This window comes from Temnothorax longispinosus, chromosome 1 (assembly GCF_030848805.1).
Source record: "Temnothorax longispinosus isolate EJ_2023e chromosome 1, Tlon_JGU_v1, whole genome shotgun sequence".
Taxonomy (NCBI): domain Eukaryota; kingdom Metazoa; phylum Arthropoda; class Insecta; order Hymenoptera; family Formicidae; genus Temnothorax; species Temnothorax longispinosus.
The window spans coordinates 23,186,068-23,199,611 of NC_092358.1; the positions used below are offsets into that span (position 1 = coordinate 23,186,068).

General features: G+C 38.1%; 2 protein-coding genes and 1 pseudogene across 3 annotated transcripts; all 3 read right to left on the reverse strand.

The window, feature by feature from the left end:
- Positions 1 to 19: 19 nt before the first annotated feature.
- Positions 20 to 1,979, reverse strand: LOC139814303 (odorant receptor 13a-like; annotated as a pseudogene).
- A 1,598-nt stretch (positions 1,980 to 3,577) lies between these two features.
- LOC139819011 (odorant receptor 13a-like) lies at positions 3,578 to 6,179 on the reverse strand. Its single transcript, XM_071788136.1, has 6 exons — positions 5,906 to 6,179; positions 5,238 to 5,592; positions 4,740 to 4,967; positions 4,465 to 4,578; positions 4,238 to 4,393; positions 3,578 to 3,843 (listed from the first exon to the last, which is right to left on the reverse strand). Exons 1-6 carry the CDS (start codon positions 6,157 to 6,159, stop codon positions 3,793 to 3,795), a joined length of 1,158 nt encoding a protein of 385 aa, XP_071644237.1. The 5' UTR covers positions 6,160 to 6,179; the 3' UTR covers positions 3,578 to 3,792.
- A 4,384-nt stretch (positions 6,180 to 10,563) lies between these two features.
- On the reverse strand, positions 10,564 to 13,498 carry LOC139819028 (odorant receptor 13a-like). 2 transcript variants are annotated; one of them, XM_071788164.1, is made up of 6 exons: positions 13,220 to 13,498; positions 12,574 to 12,925; positions 12,079 to 12,306; positions 11,796 to 11,909; positions 11,569 to 11,724; positions 10,564 to 10,709 (listed from the first exon to the last, which is right to left on the reverse strand). In XM_071788164.1, the coding sequence occupies exons 1-6, from the start codon at positions 13,471 to 13,473 to the stop codon at positions 10,659 to 10,661; spliced, it is 1,155 nt and encodes a 384-aa protein (XP_071644265.1). In that variant the 5' UTR covers positions 13,474 to 13,498; the 3' UTR covers positions 10,564 to 10,658. The 2 variants fall into 2 exon arrangements, with proteins under 2 accessions (XP_071644265.1, XP_071644271.1); XM_071788170.1 differs by lacking the exon at positions 11,796 to 11,909.
- Between the last annotated feature and the right edge of the window lie 46 nt (positions 13,499 to 13,544).

Consider the following 13,544-nt stretch of genomic DNA (forward strand, 5'->3'; position numbering starts at 1 on the left):
TTTAATAATTATATACTATTACCTCATGCTACTGCCATACGCTATCACGATATTATCATTATATTATCATGATGTTTAGAGATTTAGCTTAATATTCAGTTCATCGCTAATAGGACAGAAATATATGATGCTGATGCCTTCACAACCTACAATATTGGTCGATAATGTCGTATTATAAATGATATTAAATATTAATAATCAGTTAAACAAGACGAATTTATGATTTTTCTTTCGAATGTATCTTTAATTATTCTGTAAAAAAACATATCTGTTCTAATATTAATTAAGAGAATTTTCAGATATTATTTTTACGTGTAGTATTTGTTAAAAATCTCGAAAATATATGTCACAAAAATCTTACGCTAGTAAACCGTTCTAAAGAGAGATCCATAATTTTTCCGATTGTGATGGTTAATCGGTTTTGCGATCTTAGAACAATAAATAATACAATTCGGCTCTTTTCAGTGGTGACATTGTACCAGAGAGAATTATAAGCCGTATCTCCGATCATTTTACTCTACAAGGAAAAGATGGATTTTGGATTTTCGTGTATAAGCGAAATCATCAGTGCCGCAGGATTGTCGGCGCTAACCTTGGCATTCAAGTATTCACCAGCGAAACAGTGTATAAATGCTTCGAGGTTCATCACAATGTAAAATATAATGCGGATCTCACTAAAATTGCCAGTCCGTCAGGTGTACCGATTGACTGTAATAACACCGAACGTGGTAAGTTAGAGGCAATCTGTCGTTTTCTATGTGTGTTATCGAAAACTATATATGTACGTAAAGAATTGAAATATTCCGATATTCACAATTATTTCAAATTATCAACGGTTACTGATAAAATTTAAAACCCATAAAGTAACGCTTTCTGCCGACATTACTCACAGTGACAATTATGAATCCTAGACAGCATATAATGAGAGTATCCGACACGAATAGCGTCAACGCGATGTATGTATATAAAGATTCTCGATGTTCTCTGAAAACATGATAATTTGTTGGTGCTTTGATATCAACTGTCTTATCGTTATCTCGTCCACAGTGTGCATCAAATTTTTGGAGATAGCGTCCAATAGCCAGGCGAAGGATATCGATTTGACCACCGATGTACTAGAATTCACGTCTTAAATGATAAAGCCGCTGATCGTGTAATTCTGCGTCGTCAAGTGGCATCGCAAACTTACCAGAGTGTCAATGAGCGAATTTACCATGGAAATTCCACACATCGCCAGATGAAGAAACTCGAGGATCGTAACAAGCACATAAATGGGAGACGTGTCAACCTGGAATGGCAGCTTTATCTTCAAGATGTGATCCCGCGCGGACACGTTCATCCTTTGAACATCACCAGTGTTTACAGCAAGCACGCCGCAGCTATACAGAACTATGGCAGTCAGTTGAAGACCGATAATCCAGTTTGAAAAGCGATGGGAGAGTTTAGCGCTGTTGATCGTGTAGACTGCAGTCAGTCAAAACGCGGTTTTTTCAGTCTCTGGCCGTCATTTCCAATATGTCGAAAAACGTTCTAAAAGGAATTTACATATGTCAATAGTGCATATAATATTATTATTTATTTCTTTTAAGTAAATAATCATTATAACAAATTGAACTCTAATAACAAATTAAATATAAAAATAATAAAATAGTACTAGCGATTACTTGTGTGCCAAGTCACATGTTTGTTACGCACAAAATGAAGCATTTAATAGTATAAAATAAAGTCTATATCCACATATGTTATCACTGCATATGTAATCCTGTAATATTTCTAATCACTCATAAAAATATAATATTTTATTTTATAAGCTATAAGTCATAATACAAAATATTATGTATATGTCTTACCGTTGATTTATCCATAAAATACTGAATTTGATTGATTTGACTGAACTGACGACTGAAATAAAACGGTTGATGGTAAGTACGGCCAGATTCCGCAGACGCGAAGACCACCTTCACCACGCGACTGAGCATGTACTCATCTCCATGTTTTCCGAAAGAAAATAGACTGCAGATTGCTCAAGGTGTACGTATGCTACCAAACAATTTTGCACGCTGAAACATCCAGGGTATACAAGAAAAACTTAGCCCCGTGTGATGGCCCCGTCCACCAATCGAACAACCTTTTGTTAGGCCAGTCAAATTAGACATTTTGCTATGAAAGTGATGCGAACTTTTTTATTCCTTTTTAGGCGTCTTGGGGGTGTTTAGAAAAGCTTATGTTTGAGTTGTCGTATCATGAGACCTAGAGCTTTTTGAGGGGGAACTAATTTTTGACAAATCGAAACGAGTCACCGCTCATTTTCTTCGTTTTTTCAAGCCCTACAACTTTCTCAGGAGCGAAAAAGTGCTATCTATTAATCGAAACGAGATAAATGCAAAAAACCGCGAAAATTTTATTTTTTGGGGGAACCAAAATTTTTGTTTTTTCGCAATAACTCGGCGAATGTCGATAAAAAATGAATGAGGGGTTTAGTCATTCATTTTTTATCAACATTCGCCGAGTTATTGTGAAAAAACAAAAATTTTGGTTTCCCCGAAAAATAAAATTTTCGCGGTTTTTTGCATTTATCTCGTTTCGATTAATAGATAGCACTTTTTCGCTCCTGAGAAAGTTGTAGGGCTTAAAAAAACGAAGAAAATGAGCGGTGACTCGTTCCAATTCGTCAAAAATTGGTTTCCTCTCCCCCTCCTCAAAAAGCTCTGGGTCTCATGATACGACAACTCAAAAATAAGCTTTTCTAAACACCCCCAACACGCCTAAAAAGAAATAAAAAAGTTCGCATCACTTTCGAGCAAAAGCCTTTTTTTTGTCTAATTTGTGACTGGCCTATGTCATGTATCGCAAACTTTGACAGACTTTGGACCACGTGCGACGATCTCATCGATAATCGCAGGTGGTACGTAAAAAAAATGAGGGGGGTACCGTTTCTCCTTCCGCGAAGTCAAGTTTCCGACCACGGACAATATGACCTCGTGCTTTCTTTAAAATGCAACAACCTCGGGGGTGCAGCTTTCACGACCCGCACAACGCGCAGGTGAAGTTTCGCTGTTGGGGGCGCGTCGACAAAGGGAAGAAGACGAGCGAAAATATCGCTGGGGATATGTTTCTCCGGAACGGACTTCGCGCTGAGCTTATATATTATAGCTTGTTTTACAAAAGTAGTCGCAAATTGAAAGAAACGTGACGGAGACGGCAGTACGTACCAGATTGCCCTGCAGCGAAGAAGCACAGAATTTATTAATTTTGAGTGATTATTTTGTTTCATTGTCACATGAATTTTGTAAAACATTGTCTTATGTCTACTATAATACTTATTTTGTGTTGTATCATGAAGCTCAAACGTCGTTCTGGTAAAATAGTAGGCATAAATTCAAGATTATACAGTAAAAAAGAAAAAATACAGTTTTATGAACCGCGATTGAAGATGCGGAACGGAAGTGCCAAAAAAAAGCGAACTGCGAAAGTTTGTTTTACAGTACTGCATGCCTTTGCACCGTAGATGAACAAACTGAAAGCACTAGGAAAAAAGGATTCGAGTGGATTTTGTTTTATCAATAGTATCATGAAATATATCCAAAACAAAAAAATTTTTTGCCGTATTTTTTTTATTTCGCATTAACGACTATAATATCTCTTTTCTTGTGCGAGAGGAGATGCAAATAATAAAATAGTTCAAACTACTCGCAACTTGTGAGAGATGAAGAAGTAGTAATATTTACCCTATTTTCTATTCACTATTGTTTCATGTTATTGTTACAACTATTATCAATACATCACTCATCTTCAGTACATCGCCAAAAGTACAGATATATACGACAACGATGCCTTTACTACCTGAAATATTATTATTTGTGATCTATAATCCATATCATATAAGGATGGAATATTCAGAAATTATAAATAATACAATAATATGAAAAAAATTTAATTAAATAACAAATAATAACAAACGGAGTTTATTTAAAGCTATTTGTAATTTGATGTGATGTAAACATTGCCATGTTAATTTTTGCAACTCAAGTTATTTCGATAATTAATAGTGAATTTCGTTAATAATTAAAAGGTAAAAATGAATTTAGTTTCTATCTGTATATTGTTACTGTAAAAAAATAAAAAACTTTTGTTTTAACATTAATTAAAATTTTTAAGAAATAATTATCATGATAAAGCTTGTTAAAAATATTCGAGTTTCACGTTACAAGGCAAACAAATGTAAGTAAAATCTTACGCTCGTAAATCTCTCCAAAGAAAGATCGAGGATTTTTCCGCTTGTGATCGTCAATCTTTTCTGCGATCTGACAATCAGGAACAATATAGTTCGACTTTCTTTGGCTGAAAAATCGTACCAGAGAGAATCGTACGCCGCACTTCCAATCATTTTACTCTGAAAAGAAAAAATACAAGATCGAGATATATGCGAATTAATAAAGCTGCCATTTTTCTCTTGGCGCTGACCTTGGCGCTCAGATGTTCACCGCAAAAACAGTATATGAATGCCTCGGCGTTCATCGAGAAGTAGTATAACAATGACTTTACCAAAATTGGTGCGGCATTAGGTGAGTTGAGCGACTGAAATTTCCATGTACGCGAACAGTAATTTAGTATGAGTTACACATACACGATACTTCCACAGATATGTTTAGTGTCAATAATTATTAGCAGTCCTTTAATCCGGTACGCAATATTTATATTTATAAGTAACCAAACGTCACTTTGGACTTGTTACTTACGGTAACAATAATAAATCCTAAACAGCATATGATGAGCGTGTCTGATAAAAGCATCATAAATGCGATGTACGTGAAAAGAGTCTCAACATTTTCCGCAAATATAATAATACGCTGGTGCTTAATAATCAACGATCGCAACGTAATTTCGTCCATCGAATCCGCTGAACATTTGGAGATTTTTGTCAACGATTCTCGTAGAATGTCGATTTGACCACAGACGTGAATTATCTAAGGTTTATAGCTTCATGATCTTTCTCTCTCAGTAAAATAAAAATTATGTCTTGAGTCATTTTTTAAAATATCGAAAAAATATATAAAAAATAGTTTAGCAATTAATTTACATAACATATAAAATATTACAAATGTATATACGTAATATATTCAATTTAAATTATAGACAATCTTATCAGATATGAGATAAAATTGAAAAAAATAAAGAAAATGGAATTCGTCTTATTTTAACTTTGAGAAAGCATAACACGCAATATTTAAGCTTACCAGAGTGACGAGAAGTGAATTGATAGTCGTAATACCGCAGGCGACGATAAAAAGCAGATAATAAAATTGAACGGATTGAACTGTCGTGTAAATAAAATTTGTGCTAATGTTGAATGGCAGCTCCATCTTCAGAATGAGATCTCGCGCGTACGGTTCTAATGTCTCGGGACTGTTTGCGTTACCAGCCAGTACACCGAGACTGTAAAAAGTTACGGAGCCAACATACATGCCGACGATCCACTTCGAGGCACGACGTGCAAGATTTGCTCCGTCTATCATTACGCGTGAGCTACAGCGGCTCGAAATGCAATCTTTCCAATCCGCAGACATCATTTGCACTAGATCGTAAAATATTCTACGGAAAATTAAGTGCACCAATCACATTAATGTTTCTTTTCACACTCGTCTATCATAAATTAGATTAATTCTGAATATGACGCTAACATTTTATTAAAGTATTAAAGTATTAGAAATAACAGGCAACTCACAATATACAGTCATGCGTGTACTCTCAGTTCTCATAATCAAACTGATTGAATAAAATCGAGGATCGATCAATTATTATTCGATACTTTTCTGATCGGTTCGGTAGTTTTGACAAGTGCTAATAATGAGACGAGTAACATGATGTGCACATTATTCCGCCTTAATATAATAATTTGCATTACCGTTGATAGAACCAAAGGATAACGAGCTTAATGTAGAGTAAAGAAGACGTCATTGCGCAGCTAACACCATCCATATACTCGGAGAAGTCGTCCACATGAAAGTTCATCACCACGTATCGATATTGAAAGACTTGAGCCGTGCTCAACGCTATGATCCAGTATAATCTGAACATCACAGTCGACGGTAAATACGGCCATATACCGCAAACATAAAGGCCGAACCTGACCAGACGGCTGAACGTGGTCCTCCTCATATTTCTCTTCAGCGGCGACGAGAAACGCCTCGCCGACCAATCGCGGTCGTCGAATAACTTTATTCATACTAAAACTTGCTCGCAGGTCGACAGCAAAACACGCGACCATGCCATGGTCATCGACCATTGACCAATCACAACTTGTTAAATATTACTGCTGCATTGCACAAAAAAAAAGAAAAAAAATAACTGCAACTGTAATTTTATAAATAATGAATGCATAGACGATATACTTATAGCAAGGGTCCCCTTTTTTTCCAACTTTCGACTACAATACAATTGTATGCCCTCTTTAAAAATGCAACAGATAAAGGAAAGGTGGAGCGAAGCTTCCACGAACTGCTGCCGTGAGGTTGAAATATTCCGCTGCTGGGGAGGGGAAGTAAGCGTAACTGGGGATTCCCTCCGTGCTGAGGGATCATGAGGAAAGAAGACTAAGACGTATCGTAGGAGTTCGTCACGATGGAAACACGAGTGTAAAGATCACAGTTGGCGCCCGCCAACTGTGCTTGCAAGAAAGCTCGGGCAGTTCGACAACGACGGTGCAGGCATACAGAGTTACAGAACGACGGTATAAGCGAAGAAAAATGCAGTCAGAGCGAGAAATTGTTCCTTGTATAACCGAGGTGAGTACTTCACAATACTATATTACACTATTTGTATTTATTATTTTTACACTACACTTTTAACATAATAAGTTTTATTTCATATAATGTTGTTTAGTTATTTTAAAAATCTTCAAAATGAATTTTCGATTTTAAAATAAAAACGCTGATTAAATTAATCTCTCTTAATTAAACACGTTTATTTTGATCAATATTTTGTTGTCTCGGTAAAATACATTGATCTAAAACATCAGCAATGTATTTACAGCACTTTCCTTATACACTACAAGCTAAATAAAGTCATCGCGAAAAGGTACCTTGGTAAATCGATGCTTCGTTACCTCTGCTTGTCTACACTCGTACACTTGATGCGAAACTCCGCCTCTTTGAATAGAAAAATTGTTAATCGTGTAAACGACTGATGGTGGTGAAAGTACTATATCTTTCTACACGCGAAGATATAAGTAGCATGCGGTAAGCCATCAATTCATTGTGTGTAACACAGACACGCATGATGCCGAAGCTTTCACGATTTGCAATATGATAGAAGCAATTTCTGCCGTCATACGCGAATATCATGCCACAACGAAACAATTAGAGAACTGATAAAGAGCAACATGCTGTAAGCCAAAGAGCAGTTTAAATTGTCCATCAAATCCATTTCTCTCAGTCTCTCGATATAGTAGTGCACTACCCAATAAGCATAACAAATTTGAACGACGATTAATGTCGTGAGTACAATCTATGCAAAACGGTGCACGACACGTTGATAAAATGCTAAAGATACGAAGTACAAATTTTATAGAGAAACATACTGTACTCGTAGCAGTTATTTTCATAGCAGCGAGAAAGAAGCTTTTCTATCAATGATTTATAATTTTTATAAATCATTGAACATCAGTGCTCTTTCTTTGATCGAGAAGTATCGCGAATATTGGAGGAGTATCGCTGAAGATTGGGACGCGAAAGCGCCTCGCAAGCAATCGATCATACACGATTAATCAATACAATAATAAAAAAAACACATGCGAATGTCAAATGAGAAGTTGTGCACAACAGCCATGCTAAGTAAATCAAGACTTGAAGATGCAGGCCGGAAATGTCAAGAGAAAGCGAAACTGCAAAAATTCGTTTTACAGTATTGCTTTTGCACCGTAGATGAACCAACTGAAGGACCTAGAAAAGAAGAATTTGAATGGATTTTGTGTTGAGGATGATTAGTTTGTGCGCTTCTCGAACGTTTCGCGATAGGAATGCTGACGCTAAGTTGGCACGAGGCGGGCCGGGATAGGCCAAACCATCCCTTTCTTACTACCTGTGCCCCTGCTCCGACTTGCTCCGTATATTTAGTCGTGGACACGAGTTGCCGGCGTGCGCGTGTATATCGTTACCAGAATAAAACGACTTTCGTACAAAACGGTGTGACTCTGTGCTACCCTATCTCTCGCAATCGTGCGTTGCCAGGTTATCTCAGACAGGCAGAACATCCGACGACCGGACAAGTTGAAGGTCAACGTCGCCGAAGTCAACGCGCCTGCGACATATCGAGATTATTCGAGAGGCGGTGACAGGCTCAGATGCACCAATATGGACGAAAGCAATCGAGGATGAGCTGCAAGCCCACCAGGATAACAGCACGTGGACTGTAGTGCCTCGAAGTCAAGACCGACAACTCATTGATGCAAAATGGGTGTTCAAGGTTCAGCGGACGACAACCGGAGGCATCCGACGTTTCAAAGTGCGCCTGTGCGCTATAAAGGATTCAAACAGAAGGAGGGGCTGGACTACATCGAAATCTTTCCGCCTGTCATGCGATACAACTCGCTGCGTATTTTGCTGGCCGTAGTCGCTGCAATGGACCTCGAGCTTGTCCAATTTGATGTGAGGACGGCATTTCTCTACAGAGATCTCACCGAGGAGATATACATGGAGATACCGGAGGGTCTAGTCGTTAACGACGCCGGAAATCGGGTTTGTATACTTAACAAATCACTATATGGTTTAAAACAAGCTTCTAGGTGCTGGAACAAGAAGTTTTCGGACTTCCTAAAGCGGTTCAACCTGGTGGAGAGCATCGCCGACCCGTGCGTGTTTTACAGCTATATCAAAGGGGTTGCAGTCTACTTGGCACTGTACGTCGACGACGGACTGTTGGCTACAAAATCCCGGGAAGTGCTCGACGCAATAATTTGTGCCTTGCGCGAGGCTTTCGATATCATGCTTGGAGACGGGAGCGTCTTCGTCGGGTTGCAGATCGAGCGAAACAGGCAAGATCGCACCATTTTTATCCACCAAGAAGCTTATGTTACGCGATTGATAAATAAATTTTTAATGACCAAGGCTAAAACCACAAGTGTATCCGCCGATCTGCATGCTCCGTTAATTCCGGCCGAAAGGAATTATTTTCCTTGCGTCGAGGTACCTTTTCGCGAAGCGGTTGGGTTGTTAATGTTTTTAGCCACGGTCTTGCGCCCTGACATTGCGTTTGCGGTGAACGCTGTCAGTCGTCATTCAAATCGGCATAACAATAGTCACTGGCAGGCTGTTAAAAGAATTTTCAGGTATCTGCTAGGAACGCCTAATCTAGGTATTATGTACGGAAACGGCGGGAGCGAGCTTCAGCTAGAAGGATACTCCGATTAACGAGATTCCCACTGTCCCTATCTACTATCTAGCGAAACTACTGCCAAGGGAACGGGCTTGGAAAAATTAGCGGGGAAAGAAGACCCTGTTGAGCTTGACTCTAGTCTGGCACTGTAAGGAGACATGAGAGGTGTAGCATAAGTGGGAGATGGCAACGTCAGATTACGCCAGTGATCTTGAGACCAGAAGGTCAACAACGGGATACGTTTTCATTCTGGCCGGCGGGCCAGTGTCGTGGACATCCCAACGGCAGAAGCTCGTCACGCTCAGTACGACGGAAGCGGAATATGTCGCAGTCGCAGCCGCTGCGAAAGAAGCCGTATGGCTTTGAAGATTGTTAAGTGATCTCGGATGTCAATGTCGAGGTGCCACCACTCTTTTTGTCAATAATCAGAGCACGATCCGCTTAGCAAAGAATCCCGAGTTTCATCAACGAACTAAGCACATTGACATCCGACATCATTATATTTGAGAAAGAGTTCATAACTCTGAACTTTTCCATGTGAACTACATACCGACCGCTCTTCAGCGAGCGGACATTTTCACAGAACTTTTTCGAAGGATCGTTTTAAGACTCTCGCATTAAGTATAGGGTTAACGAAGCGCTCAAACGGCGGAAGTGTTGAGGACCATTAGTTTTCGCGCTTCTCGAACGTTCCGCGATAGGAATGCTGACGCGAAGTTGGCACGAGGCGGGCCAGAATAGGCCAAACCACCCCTCTCTTACCACCTGTGCCCCTGCTCCGACTTGCTCCGTATTCTTATCTCTCGCAATCGTGCGTTCCCAGGTTATCTCTACATTTTGTTTTATCTCAATAATATCATAAAGTATATGCGTCCAGAACAAGAAAGTTTTTCGTCGCAATTTTTTGTTTCGCATTAACGACTATAATATCCCTTTTTTTGTGCGAGAGGCGATGCAAATAGTAAAATAGTTTAAACTCGCAACTCGTGGGAAATGAAGAAGTAGTAATATTTCCCATATTTTCTACTCACTATTGTTTCATGTTGAAGTGTGAAATAACCTTCTTTATTAAGGCTTTTACAAACAAAAAATCCAGTAAATAGTGGTACAAACAACTTAGGTATCTATCTGGGCAAGTCGCCATGCAATCTAACACGAGAGGCATGCAAGTCGCTAATTATTAGTAGTACCAAACTTGAAATAGTTATTTATATCACACGTGCGTGGAAAGTGGCATAATACCACACATGTCATTGCTACAATTATTATCAATGCATCATTCGTCTTCAGTACATCGCCAAAAGTACAGATATATACGACAACGATGCCTTTACTACCTGAAATATTATTATTTATGATCTATAATCCATATCATATAAGTATGGAATATTTAGCAATTATAAATAATACAATAATGAAATAGTATATTGTGCACTAAAGGGAGAAAGTAGCGTTTTTCAGACGAGTGTGAAGTCTGCCGCCCGAGCCGAAGGCGAAAGCGGCAAATCACATAATAAGTCTGAAAAAGATTTCGACCGGAGGTGCACACGATATTTTTCAGTTTTCACAATACCTTTACGGAAAGTTCGACTTTCATGCCTATAGAGAGGCGAGAGTAGGCAGTTTTACTCCAGGGCTTATTTTCCTCCCTAGGGAAGAAAATCGATACTTTCCGCCCGCGCTATATGCCGGGCGGAAAGTAAGCCCTGACGTGAAATTGACCACTTTCGCCCCTCTCTACAGGCATGGAAAGTCGAACTTCCGTGGAGGTGTTGTGAAATAGTTATTTGTGTAACAAGTGAGGTAAGATGAAAATTCCCGGGTGCAGAGTTTACGCACGAGCCGAAGGCGTTCACATCAAATTACAAACAGCTTTATATAAACTCCGTTGGTTATTATTTGTTATTTAAATTAAATAACAAATAATAACCAACGGAGTTTATATAAAGCTGTTTGTAATTTGATGTGATGTAAACATTGCCATGTTAATTTTTGCAACTCAAGTTATTTCGATAATTAATAGTGAATTTCGTTAATAATTAAAAGATAAGGTTTCAATCTGTATATTGTTACTGTAAAAAAAATAAAAAAATTTTGCTTTAACATTAATTAAAACCTCTAAGTAATAATTATCATGATAAAGCTTGTTTAAAATATTTGAGTTTACAAGGCAAACATATGTAAGTAAAACCTTACGCTAGTAAATCTCTCCAAAGAAAGATCGAGGATTTTTCCGCTTGTAATCATCAATCTTTTCTGCGATCTGACAATGAGGAACAATATAGTTCGACTTTCTTCGATTGTAAAATCGTACCAGAGAGAATCGTAAGCCGCACTTCCAATCATTTTACTCTGAAAAAAAGAAAATACAAAATCGAGATATTTGCGAATTAATAAAGTTGCCATTTTTTCTTGGCGCTAACCTTGGCGCTCAGATGTTCACCGCAAAAACAGAACATGAATAACTCGGCGTTCATCGAGAAATAGAATAACAATGACTTTACCAAAATTTCTGCGGCATTAGGTGTGCTGAGCGACTGAAATTTCCATGTACGCGAACAGTAATTTATAGTATGAGTTAATTATACACAAACACGATACTTTCACAGACATTTTTACAGTTAATAATTATCAACAGTCCTATAATCCGGTACGCAATATTTATATTTATAAGTAACCAAACGTCACTTTGGACTTGTTACTTACGGTAACGATAATAAATCCTAAACAGCATATGATGGTCGTGTCTGATAAAAGCATTATAAATGCAATGTACGTGAAAAGATTCTCAATATTTTCCGCAAATATAACAATACGCTGGTGCTTAATAATCAACGATCGCAACGTAATTTCGTCCATCGAATCCGCTGAACGTTTGGAGATTTTTGTCAACGATTCTCGTAGAATGTCGATTTGACCACAGACGTGAATTATCTAAGGTTTATAGCTTCATGATCTTTCTCTCTTAGTAAAATAAAAATTATATCTGTCATTTTTTAAGATATCGAAAAAAAATATAAAAAATAATTTAGCAATTAATTTACATAACATATAAAATATTACTAATGCATATACGTAATATATATTCAATTTAAATTATAGACAATCTTATCAAATATGAGATAAAATTTAAAAAAATAAAGAAAATGGAATTCGTCTCATTTTAATTTTGAGAAAGCATAACACGCAATTTAAGCTTACCAGAGTGACAAGAAGTGAATTGATAGTCCCATGACCACAGGCAATAAAAAGCAGATAATAATATTGAACGGATTGAACTGTCGTGTAGATAAAATCTGTGCTAATATTGAATGGCAGCTCCATCTTCAGAATGAGATCTCGCGCGTACGGTTCTAATGTCTCGGGACTGTTTGCGTTACCAGCCAGTACACCAAGACTGTAAAAAGTTACGGAGCCAACATACATGCCGACAATCCACCTCGAGGCACGACGTGCAAGATTTGCCCCGTCTATCATTACGCGCGAGCTACAGCGGCTCGAAATGCAATCTTTCCAATCCACAGACATCATTTGCACTAGATCGTAAAATATTCTACGGAAAATCAAGTGCACCATTCACATTAATGTTTCTTTTCACACCCGTATATCATAAATCAGATTAATTCTGAATATGACGCTAACATTTTATTAAAGTATCATAAATAACAGGCAACTCACAATATGCAGTCATGCGTGTAATCTCAGTTCTCATAATCAAACTGATTGAAGAAAATCGAGAACCAATCAATTATTATTCGATACTTTTCTGATCGATAGTTTTGACAAGTGCTAATAATGAGACATGATGTGCATATTATTCCGCCTTAATATAATAAGTTTGCATTACCGTTGATAAAACCAAAGGATAACGAGCTTAATGTAGAGTAAAGAAGACGACATTGTGCAGCTAACACCATCCATATACTCGGCGAAGTCGTCCACATGAAAGTTCATCACTACATATCGATATTGAAAGACTTGAGCCGTGCTCAACGCTATGATCCAGTATAATCTGAACAGCACAGTCGACGGTACATACGGCCATATACCGCATATATGAAGGGTGCACCTGACCAGACGGCTGAACGTGGTCCTCCCCATATTTCTCTTCAGTGACGACGAGAAACGCCTCGCCGACCAATCGCGGTCGTCGAATAACTTTATTCATACTA